The 14,791-nt window shown below is 39.0% G+C and overlaps 1 protein-coding gene across 3 annotated transcripts; it reads left to right on the top strand.

Annotated features, from left to right (window-relative positions):
• The first annotated feature begins 3,660 nt into the window (after window positions 1-3,660).
• Window positions 3,661-14,215, top strand: LOC124416523 (excitatory amino acid transporter 3-like). Of its 3 annotated transcripts, XR_006930776.1 has the most exons (11): window positions 3,661-3,902; window positions 8,368-8,638; window positions 10,805-10,988; window positions 11,087-11,125; window positions 11,311-11,351; window positions 11,939-12,122; window positions 12,190-12,423; window positions 12,513-12,704; window positions 12,872-13,006; window positions 13,205-13,407; window positions 13,661-14,215. XR_006930776.1 is itself a non-coding variant. In XM_046897676.1 (10 exons), the coding sequence occupies exons 2-10, from the start codon at window positions 8,383-8,385 to the stop codon at window positions 13,353-13,355; spliced, it is 1,416 nt and encodes a 471-aa protein (XP_046753632.1). In that variant the 5' UTR covers window positions 3,661-3,902; window positions 8,368-8,382; the 3' UTR covers window positions 13,356-14,215. The 3 variants fall into 3 exon arrangements, 2 of the variants coding, with proteins under 2 accessions (XP_046753632.1, XP_046753631.1); XM_046897676.1 differs by having other exon boundaries at window positions 13,205-14,215; XM_046897675.1 differs by having other exon boundaries at window positions 11,087-11,129; window positions 11,315-11,351; window positions 13,205-14,215.
• Window positions 14,216-14,791: the final 576 nt, after the last annotated feature.

Raw genomic sequence — 14,791 nt, 5'->3', positions numbered from 1 at the left:
GTACGCAAAACCGGCTTCATATATCTACTCGCTTCAAGGAAGGTCCTAGGAAAAGCTGAACTTTCGGTCACTTCCGTACCACCTGGCGGTAGGATAAAACACAGGTAACGTGTCGACAGCCTCGTATTTAATTTCAAAAGTACCTTTTTACCGTATTTTTTTACGAACATTACTGTATTGTTCCGAAATAAAAGCTGTACGGCTTGCACGAAGATATCCGTGCCGCGGTTGTTATGTAATTAATTCAAAACGATCAGCTCATTGATCTCCTTTCGGCGCCATATTATCTCGCTTTCAGCTAATCGGATCCCAATCGCTGTTGATTTTTATCAAGCAATCTTAAGTATCGAAATTTTCACATCTGTAAACAAATCTGTTGTCAGTGAATTTTAGTTTATTATATTAGGTCTCAATGTGTTCTTGACATCAATCAAACGGCACGGTTAAATCTGTTGATTGCAGTTTGATTGTTGAAATGATTGTATTTTAGACGCGAGTAAAAAGCAGTGAATCAACTTAAAAACGGTGTCGTTAATTCGATTTAACATAAAACATTTTAACTCGGATACGTGTAAAACTGAGTAGTTGGACGAACGGTACCGGAGAAGGTTGTGCACGTGATACGTTGGGTAGAAATTCTCACGTCGGCAGAGAGGGGTGAGGGGGAAGAGGGATGAGGGGGGGGGGGATTGAAACAGCGCGATCCGGTCAGCTTCCAGCGAATCGCGTTACTGACATTGCGACAATTAGCTAAATGACAATTAGAGCCTCGGTTGGCACCCCGCAAGGCGACCTGACCCGCCATGCCACATTCTCACACTAATTACGACGAATTTTTTCCATAAATTAATCATGAGCACTACCGCAGCCAGCCTTCTCCTTCCGTACGGATGTTTGTCGTTATACCGCGTATCAATTGCGAGCGTGAATTCGCGCATTATGTGGCGCCTTGGACCGTCCGGTCTGATCAAGTCCAGTGAAAAGGGCCATTTCACGAAACATGACGTTAAAAATTCTGTCACATGTTAGAAGGTCAGGCCTAATTCCACTAACTTTAATCGAAGTTTGAACTAACGATAAGTCCAGCCTTACTTCAAACTGTACAGAAATTTTTTTTGTCCCGCTCATTTTTTTCCCACGCAGATTCAACGTCAAGACAATTAATCGCCACCGATCTAGGGTATTTTGGCGCCGTTGGTACACATCTTGTTTAAGTCCAGTCCAGCGCGCGAAAGAAACTTTTTTGGAGAAAGAAGCTGCGTTCTTAGGCATACCATCTATACTCAAACCTCGGTATCACTAGTCTATGCTTTGTACGAGTTGCACGTTTTTTTAAACTGACAATGAGTTAGCGGGAAGATAGAAGGCAGATCGGTCTTATCAGAATGGAAAGCAAATACGATTAAATGTAATTGAACCCAGTTTGCTTTTGCATTTATCGTCGACGAGTATAAATAACCGTGCAGCTAATATAATAACGCCGATAGGTATCTCGATTCGTTACGGGTAATTTCTGAACGTGAACGATTCTATTTATGTGTTGATTTACATCAGCGTGGAATTGTGTGCGGATGCGTAAATTCCAGAATATTATGAGCACGTACGGTAAAGAGCATGAATGGCTTAACCTTCCGGCTAACTTGTTTCGGTCCGAAACAAAATGCGAGTTCAATTCTATACCAATTATATGACGATGACTGACGATGCAGCTGACGCATGACGTGAGAGAATGAGATGCACGTACGTTGGCTGCAACAAACAACAAATGAATGTTATAGAATTGAACTCGCATTTTGTTTCTCGGATCGAAGCAAGTTAGCCGGAAAGTTATGCTATTTATGCGGTTTACTGTACCTCTAGGCTTCGCATGTTTGACAACAGTACAACATTATGAAGTGTTGGCACAATCATAATGGTTGTGCTTTGTTAAACTCAAGGTAATATGCATTGTAGAATGATTCGGGGTGAGAAACCCGGTTGAGTATACATGTAGCTGGAGAAACAGGCTCGACAATCATGCCAGCATTTAATACCAGAATGGTGAACCTCGTATTTCAACTGTTACGTAAATATTTTAATATCCAACACTTGCAACAATTATGCTGGTCAATTTGAATTCCCTCCAAAAATTTATGCCGGAGACACATTTCTTTTAACAAAATCGGAGAAAATATACGTATATCGGTAACGTATTTAAATGCAATCTTGTGTATGTAATAGATGACGCCCATTTTTTCATACACACATTTCGTCAGGAATAGTAATTCTCAGATTTCGATAACATTGCATCGGTTACCGATGGTTAAGAAACTGACATCAACTTAAAAACCCGAAACTTTTTTCGTAAGGTTGATTTTTTGTTGAGGTTTAAAAAAATTTCGTTACGTTTCCGAAAATAATGAGATTCTGACTGTACTAAGAGAAATTTCATTTTATATATTCGTGTTAGGAATTGTTGCTTACGATAACGTTTAAATATCGATGAAAAGGGATGAACAAAATAATGATAATCATAATAATGATACAATATAACTGTTTATAATGTGATTACAGCTTTGTCTGCACGTTCTCTGGTAATTCTCGCATTGTTAATTTGTTTACTTAGTTAACTACATTTTTTCAGCTGAACAAGGTCTTAGCATCACTTTGACGTCGCATGAACATCAAATCAGTTATCGTTATCGACACGAGAAAATATCGTACCCGTATATTATACGCGTGATTGTGATAAAAACGAATGTTAAGATACGCTCGATTATCTGGTTGGAGCGACGAGACTAATTTTCATTTTGTATTCAGAACTGTACTCATCGTTTATAGTAAAAAAAATGCCAATAGTTCAAAGATCGTTGTATCGTAATAACAGTTATAAATTAATCTTGTTATAAGTCTGCAGTTCTTCTCAGCACTTACGATGCGGAAAATACCTAATCAGGTTTCTCCGGTTTATGCGACTGAAGTTTTCCTCAAACAATTATAACTGAAAACCGATAATTCGGAATAAAGTTTCGCTAGCTAAAAATAATCGATCGATGTATCGATTAATCGAGTCCAAAAGTAATCGAACTCAACTCGATGGAATCGATAAAAATTAATCGATTAATCGATCATTTAGTATTTTTTTTTAAACGGACATATGACACAAAAATTTCGTAAGTTTTAGTTTATATTCTTAATGGCGGAAGCCAAGCTCAAGTAGGTACTTTGTGAATAAGACAATGAATATAATCGATATACTTTAATCACATAAATTATTATTGTATTGCATCGTTGATGGAAATAAAAAACAAAAACCGATTATGAGAAAAAATATTGAAGTCAGTCGATTAATCGAGTTTGAAAAATAATCGATATAATCTAAAATCGATTATTTTCCTCATCCTTAGTATCCTACCGACGGAAAGTTCCGGCACCGGAGTAACACGTGAGTTTAAAAACACATGGAGTACCGGTTTGCAGAAAAAACACAACGTTTTCGTCCTCCTTCCTTTGTTTCTGCCCCTTGAACCGTGTTTAAAAAATTTTTTCCCATCCTCGTCCGTGTCGATTGAACGTGGTGCTTCTGTCCTATCCAGCGGATATTCCGCTCGAGGCGACTGGAACAGTCCGGGGAATCCAAATGAAACAAGCGCAACAAAAAGCGAAGAGGCGACGAGGCATCGCAGCGGCGCCGAAGGGCTTCATCAGAGTGCAGACCGAGTTGCTGTTCAGTTCGAGAGGAACAGCCGAGGAGGAACGAGGTGCGCGCGTGATCCACGTACACGGTTCGACTCGTAATCGTTTATCACATACCGCGAAATTCAATTCCTAGGATTGAAATACTCATCCCTAAGGAATAGTTCGCCCGGCATTGTGCAGCATCTTGTGGATTATTATCTCGATTTCCTTCCGGCCGAAAGAGGGTAAGGAACTCAAAGAATCTGGGACGAACATCACTTTTCCAAAATGTGTTATATTGTCAGCCTCCCGAACTCACATTATTCTCTTCTTGCTGATTTCTCATCTGATCCTACTCCTGTGAAATGCTGTTTAAGACTGCGTATGCAGTCAAGTCGAAACAGTGATTTACGATCTCTCGGCCTACTGGACTCTTCTTGACCACGATTCGTGCTCAACTGACATTCACTGTCGGATCGCAAGGAATAAAGAACCAAATAGAGTGCTGCTCGGTGTTGTATCTATATGAGATACAAGAAATTGATAAGTTGTTGAAGAACTGGCCGAGTTATGATTATCACGTGTCGATGGAGAAAGGGACGAATATATTTATAATATGTTATATATGTATATACAGGAAATGTGTTTGATTTACAAAGAAAGTTTCTAACAGGTTCAAACAATAGTTTATGAAGTTTGTGTAAACCAAAAACGACAAAAAACATAAGCTTCTCACAAAATTAGCTTCTATTTTCTTGATCTCGTGTTATAAAGTGTAGACTGCATTCACTCAAAATCCGAGAGAGAATTTGGTCGGAGAATCGATTGGCTTGCATTTCGTTAGTCACGTTTTGAAATCGAAAGTTTTGAAAAAAGCTGCCGCTGCAGATCGGCTGATTTTCCCTTTTTTAAAACAATGTTGTATCCATTGTGAGTCAAGATAAGTTGCAGGAAACGAATTCACGGCCAGCGATATTTTCGTCGCGATGACCGTTACAGAGAAAAAGCGCGGGTGTTTCAAATTTGAATTCAAACGCATTTGCGCGGCGATTTTAAATCGCAGTTTTAACTAACGTATGCAGACGAGCCGCTTGACCGCTTTGTGGTTACACGCTCGGATTGCGCAAGTCACACGCGCTAATGCGTATCTATCAAGAGAGGAGAGTGCAGGGCCGCGTTTATCTCGGTTAGGTTCGATCCCGGCGTTTCTTGAACCGGCAAGACGACCAGATTCGGACATTACGGTGACACGTGCTCGATCCATGTCGAGGGACTCAGGAGAACACGTGTAACTTGTAACTTCCGGCTCTGGTATCGACTGATGGGGTCGTAATTCGTTTAGTTTGTTCACCTGTCCTGGATGCTCGTTGTAAGAATTAGGTTGAAAATGGAAGGCCCGTTTAAAAGCCAGCGTAAATAGTCGTTTACGAGAATTTCAGTGCCTTCTTTATCTCTCTGAAATCATCTCATCTTATTAAATCAATGCGCTTCATATGCATGAAAAATGATTTAGAGACTCGAAGAATTATGTGTGGAAATGTTTTTGAATAGACGTATAGTTAAGTCTTGTTCTTCTCGTATTATTATATATTTATTATCTCGCTTAGTTCCTCAGCAAGAGTCAAACAGTAAAATATAATATTATCTCAAGTTTATCGCATAATGAAACTAGGGTTATATAAAGTTCGAGCTAAAGATTTCGCACAGAATTATGCATGTAACGTATTTCGAGCCGGACTTGTTTGACGCTAAATAATTAACGCCTTCGGAGAATACGACGATAATTTTGTTTGTAACTCGTACGTCATATATATTGACTTGTTTTCACTTCATTCGAAAAGTTCGGTCAAGCGAGTTGAAGTCATCATGTGATAACAATATAAGAACGGGTTTCAACACGCGTCGTCGTTATAAAAAATATTACAAGAACTTAGCGCAGCAGAGTGGATTTTTTAAAACTCGTAAGAAAGGGTGGAAAATTTGCCAAACCATAGCTGCTCAGAGATTGAATCCAAACTTTTTCGAACATTTAAAGTAAAAAATAAAAACCTTCTCGACGAGCACGTGCGATTTGATGAGGTTGTTGACTTCAGCGAAAGAGGGCACAAAAAGCGAAAGTCTTACGCAAGCGAAGAATTAATTAACGATCGATTTGTTCTCATTCACAAATACAAGTCAATCGTTCAATCGCTGTGCTAAACATCAGGGAAAAATTTGTCACATTGAAATTTTCAAATAACAAGAACTTGACTTTTCAAAAAATCAGGATCTTTTACGAAATTTCAGACAGTCCTGAAGACGCGAAGCAACCAGTTTTCCCGAACATGCTACCTTATTAAATTCAACCTCATGGATTTATTGCGCAAGAAACGCGGGTGCTTGACACTCGCCCTATATCTTATCGCTTCAAGATATTCGATGGATATAGAATTATACGCAGACAGATATGTCTGTAATTTTATAAGAATGGCAGGGGGGGGGGGGATTTTTTTTATTTACATCCACTCGGAGCTATCGTATATCGATAGTTCATCTCTTATCAATTTTCGTCTCTTACGCGTAGGATGATTGGGGAAAAATGCCATACATTAATAGAATCAGTCCGGCAAATTTCTTTTATTTTTGCGAATTGCTTTTATTATGTAAATTCTGTGAATCATTCATCCAAGTTCCAATTTCTCAAGCTCCAAGCGTATTGCAGTTCCTGTAGCATCGTCCTGTAGCTTTAATAAATTTTACTAAAATTGTTGAAATTGCGTTTTCCTCAATAATGCTCTGAGGAAAAAATTACACAAGAAAAATAGTACGAGTTGTATTTCTGTCAAGATACAGCGGCGTCGCTGTCATCTCTCTTTAACCCCAATCTTGCGAGCTGCTTTTAAGTCAGACACACACGCGATATCACAAACAATACGATATGTGCAGCGGTGAATCATTTAAGAATGAAAGAAAGAGCATGCATTAATTGGATACGTTCCGCGATCAAATGGCGCTGACAATTCAACAACAACAACAACGCTACCCGCTAACGATAAGTGGTGCTCAAATCGATATACACACATATGGCAATTCAACTTGTTATCCTGCAAAGTACTCTTGGATTCGACGAATTGATCGAAACCGTCTTAATTAATCCCACTTCACCCATCTATCCTGGGTAAAGGAGTCTCGTTTACTCCTGGCCCTACTGAAAAATCTTCACGTGTGCAAAATAATTTATTACATGCTTTATCTTGTGAATTCGTTAAAATATATCTATAAGAAATCACGTGATAAATTAGGAAAGCCCGAATCATCGGATCATGTAGTTGATCGAAATTCACATGTTTCACGATATAGTTGATTATATGATTTTTGATCTAGTTTACCTGATGATTCGTGCCCTCGTAATTTACCATGTGATTTCAAAAAAATGTCAAAACGTTACGTGATTTGACACATGAACATTTTCAGCAGGTAGGTCACGGTGAAGTTCAAAATATAATTATTGGAAGACGCATTGGGAGTCTTGTGCAAGCGTCAATTTTCCATTATAATTCATACAATGCCGTCAAACTTGTTTTCTGCGTAACCGTTTCAATATGTATACGAATGTATAAGGGGCATTCCACGTCACCAAAGATTTTTTAGTATGATGTTCTTACCGACCCAAATGGGTGTAGAAATTTTTTTCAAATTTTTTTAGCCGTCGGTAAAGTTTGAAAAAAATATCAATCCTACGATTTGGAATGTGATTTTTAAGCACAACGGGATAACTGGATCTCAATATTTATTATTTTTTTTGCAAGCTTTTAGTTTTCTCATGTCAGAATTGGAGTTCGTTTTTCTATTCTCCGATCCAAATAGATCACGAATTATGAAAATAATGTGATTCCGCAATCTGTTTAGATCGAGAGGAATAAAAAAAAAAGAAACAAAAATAAATTCCGACATCGAAAGATTACAAACTTGAGGAAAAAGTTGTAAATATCGACATCCTATTATCCTGTGGTGCTCAAAAATCATATTTTACATTAAAGGATCAGTGTGAATTTTTAAAAATTAAAATAAAAAAAAATGTCGTTTTCGGTGGTGTTTTTGACGATTTTTTATGAATTTCACCAGCGGCTAAAGAGAATTGGAAAAAATTCCTGACATTTTGAGTCGTTAAGAACAACGTACTAAAAATGATGAAAATCGTAGATGGTGACGTACGCAGGCTGCTAATTTGACGTGGAATGCCCCATAGGTACGTAGTTATACGTAATGAGGAACTAATTGCAAGCCTTCCTCGATTCTTTTTCCAGAGGGACAAATAGTCACGACTTGCACATGCGGCCGCGCCTTTCTCACGTTTTTTCGTCAGCGCTCCACGTGTTCTCCTGTTTTCGCATTTTACACTTATCGCGTGATATGCTACGTTATTGTATATGTGCTGTGTGGTCACCGCTTAGTTTGCTGTTTTCATATCACAGACTTTGATTGCGCGGAAAAAATAATTTCCTCGAATCGTCGTCCATCGGAATTCGAGGTACGGAGTAGCTGCAATACGCGAATGGAATTTAATTCCAGACGAAGTGATCGAATCGCAGAATAGATTTCTTGTAACCAAGTTCTCGGTTAGTTCGCGAAGTTTCATGCATATTTTGAGTGTAAAAATGCCGTAATGAGAAATGGACAAAGGTAATAAAATTGGTACAATTTTAAGAATATCTGATTTTTCTCTTCCAGACACTTGCAGCAATCATGGCACCGCGGAGACTGAAGGGTTGCATTTCGGAAAATCTCCTCACGATTTTGACGGTCTGCGGTGTCGTAGGAGGAACAATTCTTGGACTCATATTAAGAAACGTCAAGAACCCCAACGAATGGACGAAACGCGAAATTCTATACATCCAGTTCACCGGAGATTTGTTCCTTCGGATGCTGAAGGCTCTGATCCTGCCTCTCATCGTCTCGAGCATCGTCTCTGCCATCGGGAGTCTGGATCTCTCGTTGTCAGGTATGAAGAAACTTTTCCTTTTTCGTGGTTCCGTCATTGCGTATATGTATACGTATATTCATGCTTGAAATTACTGAATTGAGCACAGTGCAGTCCGTTATAATAATAGCACCTATATTTCAGTCTCCAATCATTTCGCTCAACGCGATCCAATGTATCCCGTAATGTCATAAGCAGAACAAGTTTATACTGTGCAGTCACTTTGCTAATACATGCCATGGTAATAATCGCGCAGTTAATTACTATTCCAACCTTCTAAAGTTGATGGGGATTACGTCCAGCTTCACCACACGATGTGCAAATCACTCATGGAGTCGATACAGAGCCTCTCGGCCATGTCATAGATCAAATCTGGTGGTATTCCCCTCCTGAAATTATATTGATCTACCGTCAATGCGACCGCTTGTGATGAACGAATAACTTTTTACCGGCAAGTAATAAATAATAAATCTTGGACGAGCGCGAATTGCAATAACTCAAGTAATAAATAATTCCGAGAATCTTTTTTGCGCAGTCAAATCTTTCCTCTTAACCGCTCACAATTAGCGCCATGATTCGGTATATAAAATTATCCTGAGATGTATTTCCGGCTCCTCGTGTCAAGTCTTGGATTAGCATTTCTTCGATGGGCAATCGTTGTGTGAATTAACATCTATCGTCAATAAAATATGAATATAAAATCGTGGCGGTTGATGTAGGCGTGAAATCCTTTCGCTTGGGAATGAAACGATCACTTGTTTCGTGTCTAATCTTTGCAACGATAACCGTGTAAGGATAAACTGCATTCAATTCCAAGAATGATCCTGTATTTGCACGAGAATAATACGTAATTATACGCGTTGAAGAGACCTTGAATCACATTCAGATATGATCACATAGCACGAGATTCAGCGATTCTTATCACACGAATGCGTTTTTTTTTAAATTAATTTTCTTACATGGGTAGAAAATATACGTTTTTGCATATCAACCCCCAAATTTTAACCCTTTAATTCACGTTGACCGGTCCCACCTTTTTTTTGGTAACAATTGCCGTATTTTTTGCTCTCGCAAGTCTAAAAAAAATACGAAATTTATCTATTTATTTATTGGAAAACTAGCAGATGTTCATAAATGGTCGAATTCGTACTTTTCCACGAGAAAAAGTATTTTCTGCTAATCCACGATGAAAATCCGAATACTAATTTTTACACAATCTCAATACACACGAAAAAGTTTTACAGAATTTTTTCAAAACTTTTCTTCTCGTTGTTTCTGTCTATCCGCCATAAGGATCCTCCATTTTGAATTTTCAAATTCCGAGTTCAGTTTCATAATCAGCGATCCCAAAAACTATGTGACGTAAAGTTTTATCGAAATCAAATAGCTTTTTGAATTCACGCCCGCAATATTAGGATCCGCCATTTTGAAGTCTCGAATTTAGAATTCAGATTCCTAATCAGGGATGCCAACCGCCCATGCATGCAAGATTTCAATTGAATCAGATGTAATAAAAATACGCATGAAAGGGTTAGGTTAAAAGAGATTCGAAGTGACTGGAATTCGATTTCCGTTGTTGGCTGTAACGAAGTCGCCGAATATCTGAGACCTGCACTTTCATGGTTTTCAGAATTCTCTAGACGCATTTTGAATCAACAGCTTAGTTTTTCGGAGATGAGGGGCGAGGAGTATAGGTACAGCAAAATGTTGGGAATGTGGTTTTGGTTCCTTTGTAATCCCTGCCATGGAGGCGTCGTTGAAGAGAAAGGCAATAGTTTTGCATAGTATAACGGTACGCAGTACTTGACCTCTGTGCAACAGCCAACACGGGTAGCTGAGGTTCTGCAACATGCCTCTTCAGTATTGTGGGACAAGGAGAATTAACTGACCTCCGATTATCGTATCCACAAATGTTCGACGATCTTGAGGGACGCTTGATTCAAATGAAATCGAAAGTTTCAGCAAACAGGTTATTAGATTGGCCCGCCTGTTGTAGTATAGATAAAAGGTAAAGGATAAAGGGAATTTCTAAATTAAACACTAGGTCAAAGGTTAAGTATTTTTGTACACCAGAAAAACGGAATTGCTCAAAATTTCATGCACAGGTTTATCGATGCGAGGATCCGATCGATGATTACCAATATTTCTATGACGAAAGTGTAAAAAAAGGTGTGAATTAACTTTCAGGAAAAATTGGAGCCCGCTCGATTTATTATTATGCTACAACGACGGTGTGCGCTGTCATTCTGGGGATCTTTTTGGTCCTCGTGATTCGTCCCGGGGAAATTGGAAACGCCGTATACGAAGCCGATCACTCAAAGGCACCCATGAGAAATGTCACGACGGAAGATACGTTGCTCGATTTGATCAGGTAATGATCCAACCTCTGCGATTCTTGCTTTAAACGATATTCTTTTCAGCTGCAATTGCTTTTGGCCAGAATTAACGTGTTGCTTTTTTATCCCGCAGGAACATCTTCCCGCCGAATCTAGTTCAGGCCTGCACTAGTACGGTGAGTGACATGAAACGTTTGTTCGGTTAAAAGAAGAATATGTTTTTCGTGGTTCTACGAGCAGCTTCGAAAATGATGTCTTGCGATTTCATTACATCCTTGTCATGTTCAGATTAATAATTGATTCGTTAGTTCCGTCAGAGTAAAAGTGGGTATACATCTACAAATCGTTTTTCACGTTTCAGTACCGAACTGAGTTGGTGGATCCTCACAACGAGTCTAGTGAGTATAATTCTTGTAAACGAATTTCTGTAACCGTGACACAACATTGTTTATTCATCGCTCAAGGATTCAATCGCTGGGATGGCGGTCACGACATTGAGTTGCTATAACATATTCTAACCGTCGAAATAATAACAGCGTTAGTTGAATCAACTGTAAGAATTTTACAAACATTTTTCATGATCGCAGTTATACGTGCAAATTAAGTGTATAATATTATTCCGGAGATCATACACTGAGGGGATAAAGTTTTTATCAATTTAGGTCAGCCTCATGCCAAAGATTAGCCAGCTGCAGGCTCTTGGACTTTCAACCGTGGACCCCGCGATACGGAGGCATAACGATTACTAGCCTCGGCACTCGTGACCTTCGTTTTAGTCTGAATAAATCGTTGATTACCATCCTCGTGCGAAGATGATGCAGCTTTACTTTAAACTCATTTTATCACGGTCGCGGAGTAAAATTCGGATGAAAAGATGATCACGAGTCGTGTTGTCAGACGTCAATTACAAAGACATACACCGCTTCGACGTGATGTGAATAAAAATGAAACGATGAGCTTTATAAATTTTTTTGCAATTCACCAGTTCCTTTGAAAGAGTGGGAAATCGAGCACAACTACGCAGATGGTACAAACACCCTGGGTCTCGTGATATTCGCAATCGTGTTGGGAATAACTCTGGCCAAGATGGGGGAAGTCGGTAAACCACTTTTCGACTTCTTCAACGCGCTCTCCGAAGCGATGATGCTCATCACTGGCTGGGTGATCTGGTAGGTCCCTCGGACTTTGGATTTCCCATTCGTAGCGAGTTTCCGTTAATGGTTTTCTACCTTCCAGGATCTCGCCCATCGGTGTCCTGTTCCTGGTCGCCTCGAAGCTCCTGGAAATCGCTGATCTCGGTGAGATAGTCGGTAAGCTAGGCATCTACTTCGCCGTGGTCCTCCTGGGTCTCTTCCTCCACGGTTTCGGCACACTATCGATAATCTTCTACGTCTGCACTCGGGAGCTGCCCTTCAGGGCGATCAGTCAGATGGGTCAGGTTTTGGTAACAGCGTTCGGAACAGCTTCAAGGTAAATCCTTGGATACTCGACACTTCCAAGGCTTGTAATTAGTGTCGCTCGTTCGGTCAGCTGCAATATTTCACTCGGTTTTCTTACAGTTCCGCCACCTTGCCCATCAGTCTTCAATGCCTGGACCAAATGGGACTCGATCCCAGAATCACGAGGTTCGTCGTCCCCATCGGAGCCACCATCAACATGGACGGTACCGCTTTGTACGAGGCTGTTGCCGCCATTTTCATTGCCCAGATCAGGGAGGTGGAGCTTAGTATTGGGAGTGTCATTGCCATAAGGTGAGTACCGAAGCTGGATTACCGAAGACCATGACCTCTTTGGTCTTGGTATTAAATGCACCAACTTCTGGGAGTCTGCTGTTATATTTTGCTTGTACTTAGCGTGAGAATCTAGTTTCTCGTTAACTGATGAAATGGTTCATACAACGAAACGATTTGTTCTTTAGTGTTACTGCGACTGCGGCTAGTATCGGAGCTGCCGGTATCCCCCAGGCTGGTCTTGTGACGATGGTCATGGTACTAGACACCGTTGGCTTGCCCGCCCAAGACGTCACTCTAATCATCGCTGTCGATTGGCTCCTGTGAGTATACGCTGTAAAATGATAATTGCTGTACTAATTGTGAACTCAAACTAGATATATTTCACTTATCGCTTCTCCCAACGCACTAAGAAAGCTTCCCTCACCCCTATTATTAAATCGACTTTCTTTGCTCCTTGCGTATGCAAAGTTATGACGATCAGTGAGAATAAAATTGTAACGAGGTTATTTCGATTTTAGCGACCGATTCCGTACAACGATAAACGTGATGTGCGATCTGCTAGGAGCTTGCATAATAGAGAAAATGAGTAAAGGAGAGCTTGCAGCGGCGGAGTTACGTCAACAGGAGGAAAGCGTGGAGCTTACTCATCTGAGGAAATCAGAAGCGTGAAAAAGTGATATTATGCATGATACTCGGCCGTGCATATAACATTCACATAATAGTATGTATACGATTATTATACATAATGAGAACGTAAGTCGAGACCGTTGCATGTGTCGGTCGCCACCCATCGATAATATCGCCAATATTTTTCCTCACAAACCGGCGTTTGTACATCGTATACCTTTCAAGGTTCGCCATATATTTCTTGCCGTGGTATATAAGTTTAAAATAAGTCTAATCACTGCAGCTGCTCTACGTGACAATTGATCAAGCTTCCGAAACATAACGGAACTTGTAATTTTATTTTTCAGACTGCAGCTGACACACGTATCAAACGTTGAAATCACGAATGTATATATTTTGTTGTTGTTGAAATTACATATGCTATATATATATATATATATATATGATTCAGATAATTGTTTTCCCCATCGATCATCTGTTAGATCGCTTCGTCCATTCGAAATCATATCGAATATTCAACTGCAACATCAAACTGTTCAGTCTATAGAAATGAATGTCGATAAAGAAACATGCTTAAAACAATCTCCCTCATTACCGACGTATAACTTGACAATCTTTTGTGCCTGACAATAATTAGTATATATGTATATCCGTTATAATCAACATCGCAGAACGTGGGACTCAAGAACTATACATATATTATACCTATATATAATACGATAAATTTTTCAAGTCAATAAATTAAGTGCCATGTTTTTTCTTTTCATCTTGACGCAGTACTTGAATTGTTATTCTTACTTTTTTGTTCTTTTGTTATTGAACCATACGTATGTATGTACGTATAATATGAAATAGCAAACCTTTGATACTTAAATTGTATACTTAATAAATGTACCTCGATTCGTATGACTGTAATATCATATTACACACGCACTCACGCTTTATTTAAACTAGGTACGATTATATAGGTGTACCTTTTTATTTATATATATATATATATATATATATATATATATATATATATATATATATATATATATATATATATATATGTATGTATACTTCAGAGGCACATATCCGCAAATCGCTGCCGATATGTTGATTCTCGTCTTTTAGAAACAGCATAACGTAACTCAAATGTCAATGATAGTAGTTATAATAATAATAATAATAATAATAATAATGATAATAATAGATATACTTAATATAGCTGAATACTAGGTGCTTTTAAAAAACGTAATATTGCGGAGTTAATTGTAGACATACCATACATGCATAAATGTAATTCTTGGCGAGGATGATGCGATTAGTCGTGTACATACGTATATAGAACGCAGAGCGTTCGGATTATCTGTTGTCAATAGTTAAATTGTCAATTTAATGCGAAAAAATCATCGTAATCCTACGCTAACAAATATACATATTCATTGTTATTATACGTCGTTGGATCGTTATAACTAATATGATTGCTACTGTAC

The sequence above is a fragment of the Diprion similis genome, chromosome 2, assembly GCF_021155765.1.
Source record: "Diprion similis isolate iyDipSimi1 chromosome 2, iyDipSimi1.1, whole genome shotgun sequence".
NCBI classification, from domain to species: Eukaryota; Metazoa; Arthropoda; class Insecta; order Hymenoptera; family Diprionidae; genus Diprion; species Diprion similis.
The sequence above is the reverse complement of the archived record's forward strand: the minus strand, read 5'-3'. Positions and strand labels throughout refer to the sequence as shown.

What these genes read in the sequence shown, in the direction of transcription:
- LOC124416523 (XM_046897676.1), top strand. Translation starts at nt 8,383, where the DNA reads ATGGCACCGCGGAGACTGAAGGGTTGCATTTCGGAAAATCTCCTCACG. An exon ending in ATCACTGGCTGGGTGATCTG is followed by an intron (nt 12,123 to 12,189) that starts GTAGGTCCCTCG and finishes TCTACCTTCCAG; the next exon opens with GATCTCGCCCATCGGTGTCC. An exon ending in ATCGCTGTCGATTGGCTCCT is followed by an intron (nt 13,007 to 13,204) that starts GTGAGTATACGC and finishes TTTCGATTTTAG; the next exon opens with CGACCGATTCCGTACAACGA.